This window comes from Myotis myotis, unplaced genomic scaffold, assembly GCF_014108235.1.
Source record: "Myotis myotis isolate mMyoMyo1 unplaced genomic scaffold, mMyoMyo1.p scaffold_m19_p_9, whole genome shotgun sequence".
NCBI classification, from domain to species: domain Eukaryota; kingdom Metazoa; phylum Chordata; class Mammalia; order Chiroptera; family Vespertilionidae; genus Myotis; species Myotis myotis.
In genome coordinates this window covers 58,867,172-58,880,983 of record NW_023416401.1, presented here as the reverse complement: position 1 = coordinate 58,880,983, position 13,812 = coordinate 58,867,172, and the positions used below count along the sequence as shown (strand labels likewise).

The following is a 13,812-nucleotide window of genomic DNA, read 5'->3' as shown; positions in this document are numbered from 1 at the left end:
TCAGGGAAAACACGGTTTGTCGTGACACCTGAGTCGGGTGTCTGAGGAGTGATCGTAGGTCCCCAGAGGCCAAGAATAGTTGAACAGAAAATACCAACCTGTTGATTGTACTGACTCGGCATGTAGCCGTCCCGGAAGTAAACCACAGCAATTTCCTGGCCATCCCTAGAACACAGGATGGAGAAAGCTGTTGTGTTAAATTATAACTGAAGTTTTCAGTAGTTCGAGCTATTTCAGGGCACATCAAAATGAGTTTGGCTACTTTGAAAGTCCACAGGGGCAGCCTAGATAGGGGTTCATTGGAACTAGTGAGAGCAGATACCACACCACCACTGCTTCTACTAAAAACATGGAGGTGTTAAAAACAACAACAACAAAAACATGGAGGTGTCCAGAAAAGAATGCTTTAGGATATTCCAGATCTAGAATCATTCTAGGAAGGCCAGAGGGAAACTAGAATCAAATTAGGTAAATTTAAAAAATTGGGCTTAAAATTACTGAGCAGCAGAAATGCACTTGTGTTTACTGTGTAAACAAGTTGAAAACAGGCTGAGATTTTTTTAAAATAGTGGGAGTGATGGTAGGGAGATGCAAAATTATGAGTCTAGTTAAGACACAGGCTGTCTTTTGAACTTTCCCCCCTTTCTTTGGTTTATTTAGTATTTTCTGGTTATGCCCTGGCCGGGTAGCTCAGTTGTTTGGAGCAGCTTTGCAATACACCAAGGTTGCTGGTTTGATCCCCAGTTAGGAGACATACAAGAGTCAACCAATGAATGCATAAATAAATGGAACGACTATTTGTTATCTCTTCCCCTCTGTCTAAAAGTCAATCAATCAATAAAATTTTAAAAAAATTTTCTGGGTTATCTGGAAAGTAAATTAATGACTTTATTTTGTTATGATAAAAGTACATTTTGAAAGTAGTAAATGGTATTGTGAAATTCCATGGAGGTTCTTAATTTTAAGAATTATAAAGTTCCAGATCTAAATATGTGTGCTGTAAGCAGTACTATACAAAAATGTACTGAAGTCATCGGGTGGTGGCTTAGAGCACAGACCCAGCCCCTTGAGGTCTTCCTGAGCTAAGAGCAGGTCCCAGATCAATCACAGAATAAGACAGCTACTCATCTTCCTCCCTGACTGCCCAGCCCAACTGCTGAGGCCTGACTTAACTAGCCACCAAGAGGGACAAGAAAATTTTGGGGTGCCCTAGTCGGTTTGGCTCAGTGGATAGAGCATCAGCCTGTGGATTGAAGGGTCTCAGGCTTGATTCAGGTCAAGTGCACATGCCCGGGGTTGCAGGCTCAATCCCCAGTAGGGGGCAATGATTCGCTCTCATTATTGATATTTCTATCTCTCCCTCTCCCTTCCTCTCTGAAATCAATAAAAAAAAAATTAAACAAAAAAAATGAAAAATTTGGGAGCCTAAGGGTATATGAAAACCAAGGTTATTTTAAGAAGGCCCTTATCTAGAATGTCAACAGTGCTGAAATAGCCCTTTAGAAGCAGAACTTGGCTAGCCTTCTCCAAAATTTCCTGGAATGATGGGATGTTTCAGAGTTCACCACTAAAATTTAGAAAGAAGGAAGCAAGCTATCATTTCTCCCAGAAGAAAGGATCATTTGGGGGAAGTGGGTGAAAGGACGAGTTTCCATAACCAGTCCTCTATTGAATCCTTGGGGAATGCACCCTGAACACTTACAAAAACAGCTTTCGATCTTGGTCCAAAGATCCCTTTTCAGAGACATCTTCAAACCTTCGCCGGATGACACGGATGTTCCTGGGAAAGATGGGCAAGGGTCATGGGGAGTGGACGCTCTGGTCTGTGTGCTCGCCCCAATCCTGGGGCTATATCTGGAGGTCTTCCCCACCTTTCCTTACCTGGCCAGTAGCTCATTCTCTATGGCACGCTGGTCAAATACGTTCCTTTCCTTCTCCTGAGCAATCAGTAGCACCAGAGCTCTGGAGGAAGAGTACAGGTGGCCCATCGTGCTTATCCTTCCTCCACACCACCCCCTTCAGGAGTGAGAATGACAGCACAGCTTCCCTGAACCAGATATTCTCTTAACTCAGGACTGCCTCAGGCATAGATACCCGAGGCTACAACGTATTATTTCCTGAAAATAGGAAACTTGAAAAAATAAAGATGTCTATGCCCCTTCTCTAATAGGCAGGTGAAATATTGCAACAATCTGCAATTTTTTAAAAAATATATATTTTATTGATTTTTTACAGAGAGGAAGGGAGAGAGATAGAGAGTTAGAAACATCGATGAGAGAGAAACATCGATCAGCTGCCTCCTGCACATCTCCCACTGGGGATGTGCCCGCAACCCAGGTACACGCCCTTGACCAGAATCGAACCTGGGACCCTTGAGTCTGTAGGCCGACGCTCTATCCACTGAGCCAAACCGGTTTCGGCGATCGATCTGCAATTTTTGTGCAAATTTAAAATACCTCAAAAACCCAAGAGGACTTTTTCTTAAAATTTTACATAAGCCCTAGCCGATTTGGCTCAGTGGACAGAACGTTGTTCTGCGGACTGAAGGGTCCCGGGTTCAATTCCGGTCAAGGGTACATGCCCAGGTTTTGGGCTCGATCCCCAGTCGGGGGCATGCAGGAGGCAGCTGATCAATGATTCTCTCTCATCATTGATGTTTCTCTCTCCCACTCCCTTCCTCTCTGAAATCAATACATATATATATTTAAAAAACAAACAAACAAACAACAAAAAACTTTACATAATTCTAAAATCTTTCTGAACAATAAACAGGTAAGAGTACTAAAGAATATTTTATACAGAACAGGCTAATAACCCTATTACCAGATTGCAAAGATATAATAAAAGAGTTTGTGATTCTTACATGAAACATTAGAATAGCTAATGGAATCCTATAGGAACCCTATAGCACCAACTATAACTAAGGGATTATCTCCTGGGGCCTCCCAACATTTCTGTGATGTACCCAAGGATATTTTTTTCCATTGATTTTTTAGAGAGGAAAGGAGGGATAGGAAGGGAAGAGAGAGAGAGAGAGAGAGAAATGTGAGAGAGACACATCAATTGATTGCCTCCCACATGTGCCCCTACTGGGGCTGGGGATCGAACCTGCAACCCAGATATGCACCCACGACAAGGAATTGAACCTGCAACCCTTTGGTGTGTGCTCTAACCACTGAGAACACTGGCCAAGGCCACTTTGATTCCACAGTATTAATGGAATCTCCTGGTCTTTTACTCCCTGCATATTCACATGTTTCTTAAAGAAAAAGGAGCTCAAGGACTCAGGGAAAAGCTAATGCCAGACAACTGCCTGTTTGGCTACCAACCGATCTGTTTTCAGTTGTCAAAGGCAGATCCAGCCCTCCCCAAGACTCCCTTAAGGCCAATGCTCAGCAGCACCCAACTCCGATTTTGCTGTAGCTGTACTGCTCTGTGCCCCTGGTTTCTTGCTGAGACTATTGGATGGCCAGACTTTGGCTCAGGATTCTAAGTGTGGATTCCTGACCTCCTGTACTTGGCTTCTTGTCTGTCTCTACATCTTCCTACTGAGCAAAACCTTTTGAACTACACTCTGCCTGCCTCTTTTCCATTTAGCCTAAATACAGGTCCTAGTATGCAGCCTCTCCTGGCCTGCCTGAAATCTCTTGAGTTAAGACATGACATTAAGCTGAGTCTTGGCTTTGAGTTGGGTATCTGTGAGACAAGCTACAAATGGTGCTCCCACAAGCCGTATTGCTCTGAGAGAGTCCTGAGGGACAATGGCATGCTTTCCACTTTGCAGCTTGATCTGCTCCCGGGTGCAAAGGTGGTACCTCGGCCACCTCTAAGAGGCAGAGGAGGGAGGCTGGAAGCTGAGGTTAACTATATGCCTTGGTTAATGAAGTCAGCCTGCTCCCTGCTAAATAATCAGAGCCAGACTCAGAAAATATATTCTCCTCCTCCTCCCTTCAGTCTGAGCAGTCCACCAGGAGGACTAGAAAAGTTTTCAGCTAAGGAAAGTGAAGTGGCAGTAACATGCTGGCTGGGAGTGAAGACTCCTGAATCCCAGGCCTCGCTCTGTCAGTGACCTCGGTATCACTTGTCCTTGGGCAAATCGGTTTCTTTCCTTAAGCCCTGACTTCCCCATCTATAAAATGAGGATGTTAAATAAATCATAGTTCCCAACCTTTTATACAAGAATCTCCTTTCTTATCTTTGCTCACTCCAATCACAGATACTATATTTTGAAAGAGCTAAATGTCTAAATTGAAATTATAATTTTCCATGTTTCCTTTAAAAAAATTCTTACAAGTATGAGATAATTAATGAAAATTCATCTGCTGTACAAATGCTAGAGCCTCAGTTTTTCAATCGATACTATGGCACCACTCCTCTTGGAGGCAGAACAATGTAGTAGAGAGAACACAGGCTTTAGAGGCAGATAGACATGAATTCTAAACTTAGTAGAGGCCCAATGCATGAATTCATGCATGGGTGGGGTCCCTTAGCCTGGCCTGATCGGGGCAGGCCGGCTGGGGGGAGGGACTGCAGGAGGTTGGCTGTGGGAGCACACTGACCACCAGGGGGCAGCTCCTGCGTTGAGTGTCTGCCCCCTGGTGGTCAGTGCGTGTCATAGCTACTGGCCAGTTGTTTGGTCTTAATGGTCGCTTAGGCTTTTATATATATAGACTAGAGGCCCGGTGCACAAAATTTGTGCGGGGGGGGGGGGGTGTTAGGGGGGAGTCCCTCAGCCCGGCATACACTCTCTTTAATCCGGGACCCCTTGGGGAATGTCCGACTGCCAGTTTGGACCTAAACCAGCAGTTGGACATCCCTCTCGCAATCTGGGACCACTGGCTCCTAACCACTCACCTGCCTGCCTGCCTGATCACACCTAACCACTCTGCCTGCCTGCCTGATGCCCCTAACTGTTCCCCTGCCTGCCTGATCACCCCTAATTGCCTCTGCCTGTGTGCCTGATCGCCCCTAAATTCTCTGTCTGCCTGCCTGATCGCCCCTAACTGCCCTCCCCTACCGGCCTGATCGCCCCTAACTGCCTCTGCCTTGGCCCCGCCACCATGGCTTTATCCGGAAGGACGTCCAGAAGGCTGTCCGGAAGATGTCCAGTCTAATTAGCATATTACCCTTTTATTAGTATAGATTAGCTGTGTGATTCTGGGCAAGTTCTTCAAAGCCCTCAGTTTGCTCTTCTGTAGAATAAAACTAATACTTCTTAAAAGGTAGTTATTATTATTAATATTAAAAGTATTACATAATGATCCTTGAGCTTTTAAAAGAATTTTTCAAATCCATGATTTCATTTAATTCTCTCTACCACTCTTTTAGGTATTATCATTACCCTCATTTTACAAATGAAACTGACGCTTACAGAAAAGAACAGACTTAGCAAAGGTCATTGCTGGATCAGCAGAAATACCTATTTGACTCTCAAAATGAGGGAAACCAGTCCTGGCTCTGATACTCCATACCTCCTACCCACCAGTCCCTAATTTTGGGTGCACAAGTCTTCTCTCTACATGTTACTTACAGCTGGGCTGAGAACCTCTCTGCACCAGTGGTCCATCAGCAGTTCCCCAGCTGATCCATCTCCTGGCTTCACTCTCTTAAAATACAACCTAGCCATTGCCCTAACTGGTTTTTCTCAGTGGTTAGAGCATCAGTCTGTGGATTGAAGGGTTGTGAGTTTGATTCTGGTCAAGGGCGCGTACCTCAGTTGCAGGCTGAGCTCCACCCAGGTTGGGGCATTTGTAGGAGGCAACCAATCGATGTGTCTCTCTCACATCAATGTTTCTCTCACTCTGTCTCTCCCCCTCCCTTCCATTTTCTCTAAAAATCAATGGAAAAAATATCCTTGGGTGAGGATTAACAACAATAAAAAATACAACCTAGCCTAGAGTTCTACCTGACAAAATATTCATCTGACGACTTCTAAATGTTCAGAGTTGCCCTAGCCAGTTTTGCTCAGTGGATAGAGCGTCAGCCTGCAGAGTGAAGGGTCCCGGGTTCGATTCTGATCAAGGGCACATGCCCAGATCGAAGGCTCTGTCCCCAGAAGGGGGTGTGCAGGAGGCAGCGGATCAATAATTTTCTCTCAATGTTTCTTTCTCTCCCTCTCCCTTCCTCTCTGAAATCAATAAAAACAAAACAAAACAAAACAAAAACTCAGTTTGAGGTTTCTTGGGTCTTAGTGAGGTTTAGCAAACCCAGAGAGGCTCTCTGGGAGGCAATAAAGTGCTCACGAATGTCAGTTCTGGAGGAAGGTGGACTCTGGGCTCTGCTACCAACTCACACTTTGACTTTGAACAGTTAATTTCTCTGAACCTCACTTTCTTCATCTGCAAAACCGGGGAGAGGAAGAGTATCTACCTTGGAGTGTTTGATTTGAGGATTCAGTGAGATCTTGTATGCAAAGTGCTTAGCACAAAGTATGGCACCAGTGAGAGCTCACTCAGGATCAACTACTAATGCTTTATTAATATTGCAATAACTGTTAGTACAGTGGCCCCTCACTTATCAGGGAGTCGCTTACCTAGCATCTTCACACACTTAGAACATGGTTGAGAAATAGGAAGGAGGCAAAAACTGCCTCTAAGAAATTAAAGTACACTATAAAATCCCTAAATCAAAGCTTATGCATTCCTTCATCAAAGAGGTTCTCACACTCAATAGACATTTGCTTTCCCAAGCCACAGCAAATAAAAAAGGAGGTATAGGCACGGGAGTGGAGGATTCCAAATTCAAGCACGCTGGCAACAAAACTATGAAGGAAAAGAATGAGAGCTTAGAGCCTCAGAGTTGGGGCCGTTAGTGCAGGCAAACAGCCTCGCAGCCTTTAGAACTCTAGGCAGCACCTCACTGACCATCATAACGATGACCTTGAGCCTACATGGAAAGGTTAAATTATAGTTAGCATCTCTTATTTGGGAAGAAAGCCCAAAATTATTTGGGCTCTTAAAGTGTTAAGCTTTTCTATTCCTAGAACAATTCGCTCATTCCCTAATGATGTCAGGCAAAGAGGTTGCTGTACCCATACATGCTGAATCTAAAGCAGGATTCTTCTGCCACTTTTCCTCCCCCTTACTTGGCTGAGCCGTAGAGCTCCCAGGCTTTGGCGATCCCCAGGGCCAGTCCCTTGCTGGGATTATTGGAGAGGATCCTGGCAGCTTCTTTGGTCTTACCCAGGACATTGAGAACGTGTCTGTTGGAGGAGAGATGTCTGTTCAGTAATTGGATGGACCTGAAAGACGCCTATGCCTGAGATTCAGACACTTATAGGAACATCACTTTGAGAATCAGCTGAGCATTAAAAAACACCTTTCCATCATATTCCTGTAGGATCCACCTTAGGCTAGAACATGCGGGCTACCTTTACCCTAGCTCCTGGTATATATGCACAGAGAAGCCCCGAGACCCTGTGAGCTCTCAATGAGCTGGAACCCCTTTCCCTGAGCCCCAGGTACTGTCTGGAACCCTGCTGTAGACCCTCTGGAAGTACAGCAACCTGGAGCATCATGGCTGGCTAGAATTAGATGCCAGCCCTCAGATGGGAAACCTGTGTCTCTCTCTGCCTTAGAACAGGCAGGTACTGTTCCCTCTGCCTGGAATACTAACTTGTATAATAAGGGGGTAGGACTAGATGAACTGTGAGGTCCCTTCTTTACCTGAAATGCCAAGACCTAATTACAAGTGAAACTGCTTGTGGGGAGGGATGACACATGACCCCAGGGCCCAGGAAGGCATAGTCAGAGGTGGAGAATTGGAAATCCCTGTCCCCGCCTGTGACTGTTGGTTCATCAGGCTGTCACCTACTGGTGTGCCCAGGGCTGCCCAAAGGACCCACCGGTGCACAGCTGGGGTCCGGGAGGCCAGGCCCCCAAAACTGGCAGAGACGGTGTTGATTTCAATCTGTTTCAGGGCTGGGGAGCCATCTGCGTTGCGCTGGAACATGTAGTCTGAGCGATTCAGGCCCAGGAACACAGTCTGTGGGGAAAACTGAAGGCTGAGGACATCTGCCCAGGGGCTGACTCTGAGGGCCTAGTCACGGAGCAGACAGGCACCACGAACACTACATAGAGATTAGAGGCACTGGCTAACACTCCCAAACACAGCAGAGTCGGTGTTTTGGTCATCCCAGGATTGGCCAGTGATGTACAAATCCAGTGGAGACAATGAGAGGCAGATTTCCATGAGTTTAGGGCCTGGGATAATTTCTTTGGTTAAAAAAAAAAAGGGAGCGTCAGGTCCCAGACGGGTGGAGTAGAGAATGTTTACCTGGGCAATGCCCTCTTTCAGGACTTGCTTGTAGATATCAAAGAGACGAGCAGTAAAGGTGTCCCTTTTGATGGTGCTGGAGGAGGAAACAGAATATTTTCTAGCTTACATGGCATCTTAAAGGTCAAGGAGTTCCACCCCGTCCATCGATTCTTGAATCCTCTCTGGGTTGTATTGGCCCAAACCTGAACACCCGCCAGAAAATAGTGGTTTAGAACCCAGCTCTAGAGCCAGATGACCTGGGTTCAAATCCAGCTCTACCACTTACTAGTAGGCAACCTTAGAGAATCATTTTACCTCTCTGTGACTGTTTGCTTAACTGTAAAATGAGGAGGAAAACAATTATATTTACGTCACAGAGTTGTGGTGAAGAGTAGAGAAGATATTACATGTACAGAACTGAACACAGTATCTGGTCCCAAGAACCAGAAAATGGCATGTGATATAACCATTCGGTAGTTAAGTAGCTCTGATGACTATAAGCTTTCTGACTGACTTCACATTCACTCTCTGTAGTTTCCCCTACACTTTGGGACCTCCCAGACAAGTCTTCTCTTCCTCTTCCATGCTGTCCTCAGAGATTGGAAGACAGCAGTTATGCCCTGTGCCCCAATAGGAGTTTTCTGACGCAAGCCAAGTATCCTGTTTTTCTCTTCGACCTGTCCTCATGTGCTGTGATTTCCTCAAGCCTTCCCTGTCTGGGTCAGCTCCCCCTGCTGTGTGCTTTCATAGTACTGTGGGCCTCTCCTTTATAGCACTGATTGCAGCTGCAATTTTCCACTTTATTTGTGTGATGATTAGCGTTGTCTCTCCTATTTGCCTATAAACCACATAAGGGTAGAGACCGTGTCTGCTGGCTCATCATCATGGCCCAGTGTGCTATTGTGACACATGGTGGGAGCCCATCCAGTATGGTTTTCTGGAGCCTCAGGGAGAGGCATCCACAGGTAACCAATGCCACACCTGTTGTCCCTCAAGATTCAGGGTGGTCTCTGCATGCCTGCTCAACCCTGACTCGCAGGCTCACCTTGTTACAGCGACCCGCTGAGCCCAGAGGCTCAGGCCTGCCATGAAGTTCCTCTGCTCCGCAGCCAGCTCTCTCATAGGGTTTCCCAGCCCCTGGTGAGGAGTAGAGTCCCCAGCTGGGCTTCAGTCTCCTGGAAAGTTGAGACACATTTTCCCTCTTCCAAAGAGATGCTTCCCTCAAACCTAGACCCTAGGGAGCTAGCTCACATGTTCCTGGGGCTCTTCTCCATTACAAGCTAGGGGGTTGTATGTATTTCAGAGCAGAAGGGAACAGGGACTTCAGAGACAGGCTGCAGAGAAGGTCTCCCACATAATAGCATCTTCAGGGTAAAGGTCATAAATCAGACTGGTCACATTTCCCACGGTCCAGAATCAGAGGTGGTAGGGTTTACACATTCATGATTCATTGTGTTTTTAGCTCCATTGTGTTTTAGTTTCCAAGCTTCTTACCATTATGATCCTTTGTCATATTCACCCTCACACCAATGTACACATTTTTAAAATATTTCATCTCTAACAAAATAACTGTTTTCTCTTGAAAAATTAATCAGACATGCAATTACATATGTCTAGTCTCTATCTCTCTCCCTCCCGCCCTCCCTCCCTCCACACACACATTTATATATATTTAATTCTAAAATAAAGAATGTAATTCTAAAGTAATTTCCCTTGCCCAAGGACCTGAAGGAAAACTAAATCAAAAGAAAAGAGATAGAAAGGGGTGGATGGAGTAAGTCATTTCACGTGTTCTGTATTTTCGTTGCTCAGTCTGTGCCTCATCCCACCCAGAGAGGCCCTGAAGCAATAAGGGTCACTCAGGAGAAGAAGTAGATTTGACTTTAAACTCAATAACCTCACTTGCCCTCTGTTTTCTCTAAAACCAAGCTGATCTTCTCTAATTCCAAATGGAAATTTCAGTCTCTTCAAAGAAGGTGGTCACAGATCAGGGAATCACAGAATGTCAGGGTTGAAAAGGACCAACCTCCCCATTCTACAGATGAAGAAACTGAGGCCCAGAAAAAGAAAGGGACTTGTTTGAGGCCATGTTTTTAAATAAATGGTAGAGCCAGGATTAGAAGCCAGATCTCCTGACTTCTACTACATTCTGTTTCTCCTGGGGGTGTGCTTGTATCCCACTCTACCAAGTCAGATACCAGAGCAACACCTCATGGCTTTCCAGTCTTCCAGTCCCTTCTAGCAATTCCCGGCCCCCCAGTGTCCCACCACCTAGTACCTAGAAAGAGTTTGCTCCAGAAAGGCAGCGTTCTGGCTGACGGCATCCACCAGCAGGTTGAAGTCCATCTGCACAGCATAGGCCTGCTCCAGCAGAGCACTGGGGACCAGTGACGGAAAGAGCGTGAATGGGGCATAGCTCACCACCTGATGGAGGAGAGAGAGTGGGCAGGGGTAGAACACCTGTGAATGTGTTGTCTTCCTGTAAACATAACCTATGGAAAGTGTGGCCTACATTTATTGAGGACACACATACTGCAGAATAGTGGTTACCTCTGGGAATAGAGGGAGGAGAACAGGATGAAGAAGGGGTACAAAGATAACTTCTAGACTGTAATATCTTATCCATTTACATTAAAAAAGAAAAGAAAAAGAAAAATAGCCAGCAACAACAAAAACCCACGAAAAATTACTGCACATTAACTGTTGCAAGGCACTGTTTTGGTTTTTGTTTGTTTGTTTTTGTTAATCCTCACCAGAGGGTATTTTTTCCCATTGATTTTTTTTAAAAAATATTTTATTGATTTTTTACAGAGAGGAAGGGAGAGAGATAGAGAGTCAGAAACATCGATGAGAGAGAAACATCGATCAGCTGCCTCCCGCACATCTCCCACTGGGGATATGCCCAGGTACATGCCCTTGACCGGAATCGAACCCGGGACCTCCCAGTCCGCAGGCCGACGCTCTATCCACTGAGCCAAACCGGTTTCGGCTCCCATTGATTTTTTTAGAGAGGGTAGAAGGGAGGGAGGGAGGAAGGGAGGAAAGGAGGGAGGGAGGGACAGGGAGAGAGAGAAACATTGATGTGAGAGAGACACATCAATTGGTTGCCTTCCACTCATGCCCTGACCCAGGCTGGGGATGGAACCTGCAATGCAGGTATGCGCCCTAGACTGGGAATTCAACCTTCCGGGCCGACACTCGAACCACTGAGCACATTAGCCAAGGCACAAGGCATGTTTTAAATACTTTACATGGATTCATCATTTAACCCTATGAGGAAGATACTATTATTATACATACTTAAAAAAAAGGAAACTGAGTCTCAGAGAGGCTCAGTATGGAGTCCAAAATTATATTAAGCTGTTATGTGGCACTGGGATTTGAGCCAGGATGGTTACTGACCGTCCCCCCCTTCCCCTGCCACACACACACACACACACACACACACACACAGCTCCTAGCCAGCTGATATCCAAGACTAGGCCAATCCCCTTGCCTTCTGGTTAGGGGAGGGGGAGAGGGAGGCGTCCTGATGGTAAGGCTGCAGCAGAAGTGAACTGGCTCCAGGGGTCGTTTCCCCCTCAGTGTTGGAGATGGTGACTCAGGTTGCCAGGCCTGGAGTTCAGCCACATTTTCAATTCTTTGAACCTCGGGAGAGCCAGGAAACCCATCGAGAACACGATTTCTAGAAGGGGATCATGCATTCTGAGATTCCTAGCAATAAATGAGCTAGAATTTGGGTACGAGATGATCTGGTGACTTATTTATGAAACATTTCAGAGTTTAACCTATGAGTTAACATCAGTTTGCAATTATGGTAATACCCATAAATGGTATTAGAACTCGGCATTTAAATATTCACTTTAAAAATAGTATTTTGAATAGATAATACAAACACATGACACAAAATGCAAAAGAGACAGAAGGATACATAGTGAAAAATACGTCTCATTCCCACCCTGGCCCCAGTGAACCAGTTTTCCTTCCCAGAGGCAAATGATATAGTGGGATCTCACATAGCCTTTTAGGCCAGTGGTTCTCAACCTGTGGGTCGCGACCCTTTTGGCGGTCAAACGACCCTTTCACAGGGGTCGCCTAAGACCATCCTGCATATCAGATATTTACATTACGATTCATAACAGTAGCAACATTACAGTTATGAAGTAGCAACAAAAATAATTTTATGGTTGGGTCACAACATGAGGAACTGTATTTAAAGGGCCAGAAGGTTGAGAACCACTGTTTTAGACTAATGTATCTGTGTACATACACATTTTCTCTTTTTTCACACACATCAAAGCATATGATACATACATTGTTCTTTGCTTTATAAATGCTTCAGAGACATTTCCATATACTTTCAAATAGAGCACTTTCATTCTTTTTAATGGTTGTGCAATATTCCATTCTTTGGCTATAGCACAATTCATTGAATCTAGTGTTCTATTATGAACATTTAGGTGGTTTCCTTTTTCCCACCATTACAATCAATGCTTCAGTGAATATCCTAGAATATACATTCTAGGTATTTTGTGTGTGAGAAGGTAAGTTTCTAAAAGTGGAAATGTCAGCTTATTAGGATAAATTCATTTAAAATTTTGGTAAATAATTCCCAAATTGCCCTCCTCAGCATCTATTTTTTTGTTGTTGTTAAATCTCAACTGAGGATAGTTTTTCCATTGATTTTTTAGAGAAAGTGGAAGGGTCGGGGGAGGAGAGGGGGGGGAAAGAGAGAGAGAGAGAGAAAGAGAGAGAGAGAGAGAAACATCGATGTGAGAGAGACACATTGATTAGTTGCCTCTCACATGCACCTTGGCCAGGGCCTGGGATCAGCCTGCAACCCAGGCATGTTCCCTTGACTGGGAATCTAACCTGCAACCCTTTGGTGCGAGGGCCTACTCTCTAACCACTGAGCACAGCAGCCATGGGGCAGCATCTATTTTAAAATAAAACTGGGGAAGTGTATTTGTGAGAGTGAGTTCTTCCAGCTTGAAGCTTTTATGAGTGTGAATTCCTAAGGATTATAGGGCGGTGACCGAATCCCGAGTGCCTGTGTGATGACTACGAGGGCATTTCCTCGGCTTCAGTACGCAGACCTCTGCCTCTTCCAACAAATCCCATTTGGCCTCAAAAACTCCCCAGAAGTTTTTCTGCGAAGACTTCCTTCTGCCTCTGTCCCCAGGTCTCATGCCCACTTGAATTTGAAATCAATAGCATATAGCTATTCTTCATTGTCCATAGGCTAACAGCTGAAACACTATCTTTGTACATTTTTTTTCTGATTTTTTAATTGATCTTTTGAATTAGAGGAAGAGAGAGGGAGAGAGAGCAACATCAATGTGAGAGTGGAACATCGATTGGCTGCCTCCTGAAAGCGGCCCACCAGAGATTAAGCCGGAAACCTGGGCATATGCCCTGACCAGAAATTGAACCAGCAATCTTTGGGTGCCGGGGACACACTCAACCAACTGAGCCACACTGGCCAGGGCACAGTCTTTATACTTTTGATAGAAACACAGAAACAGAGTAATATTCTTCTACCATTAGAAAAACTAT

General features: G+C 45.2%; 1 protein-coding gene across 4 annotated transcripts in view; it reads right to left on the bottom strand.

Annotated features, from left to right (window-relative positions):
- GSS (glutathione synthetase) overlaps positions 1-13,812 on the bottom strand; it is a 34,879-nt gene that overhangs the window by 6,969 nt on the left and 14,098 nt on the right. For 3 of the 4 annotated variants that reach the window (XM_036323674.1, XM_036323677.1, XM_036323676.1), the window contains 7 exons: positions 10,535-10,680; positions 8,275-8,350; positions 7,844-7,983; positions 7,085-7,201; positions 1,882-1,962; positions 1,703-1,780; positions 99-165 (listed from right to left, as the gene is read on the bottom strand). In XM_036323674.1, the coding sequence (XP_036179567.1) occupies positions 99-165; positions 1,703-1,780; positions 1,882-1,962; positions 7,085-7,201; positions 7,844-7,983; positions 8,275-8,350; positions 10,535-10,680 (705 nt within the window). The remainder of the gene's footprint in view (positions 1-98; positions 166-1,702; positions 1,781-1,881; positions 1,963-7,084; positions 7,202-7,843; positions 7,984-8,274; positions 8,351-10,534; positions 10,681-13,812) is intronic. The other variant, XM_036323675.1, reaches the window with a different exon arrangement.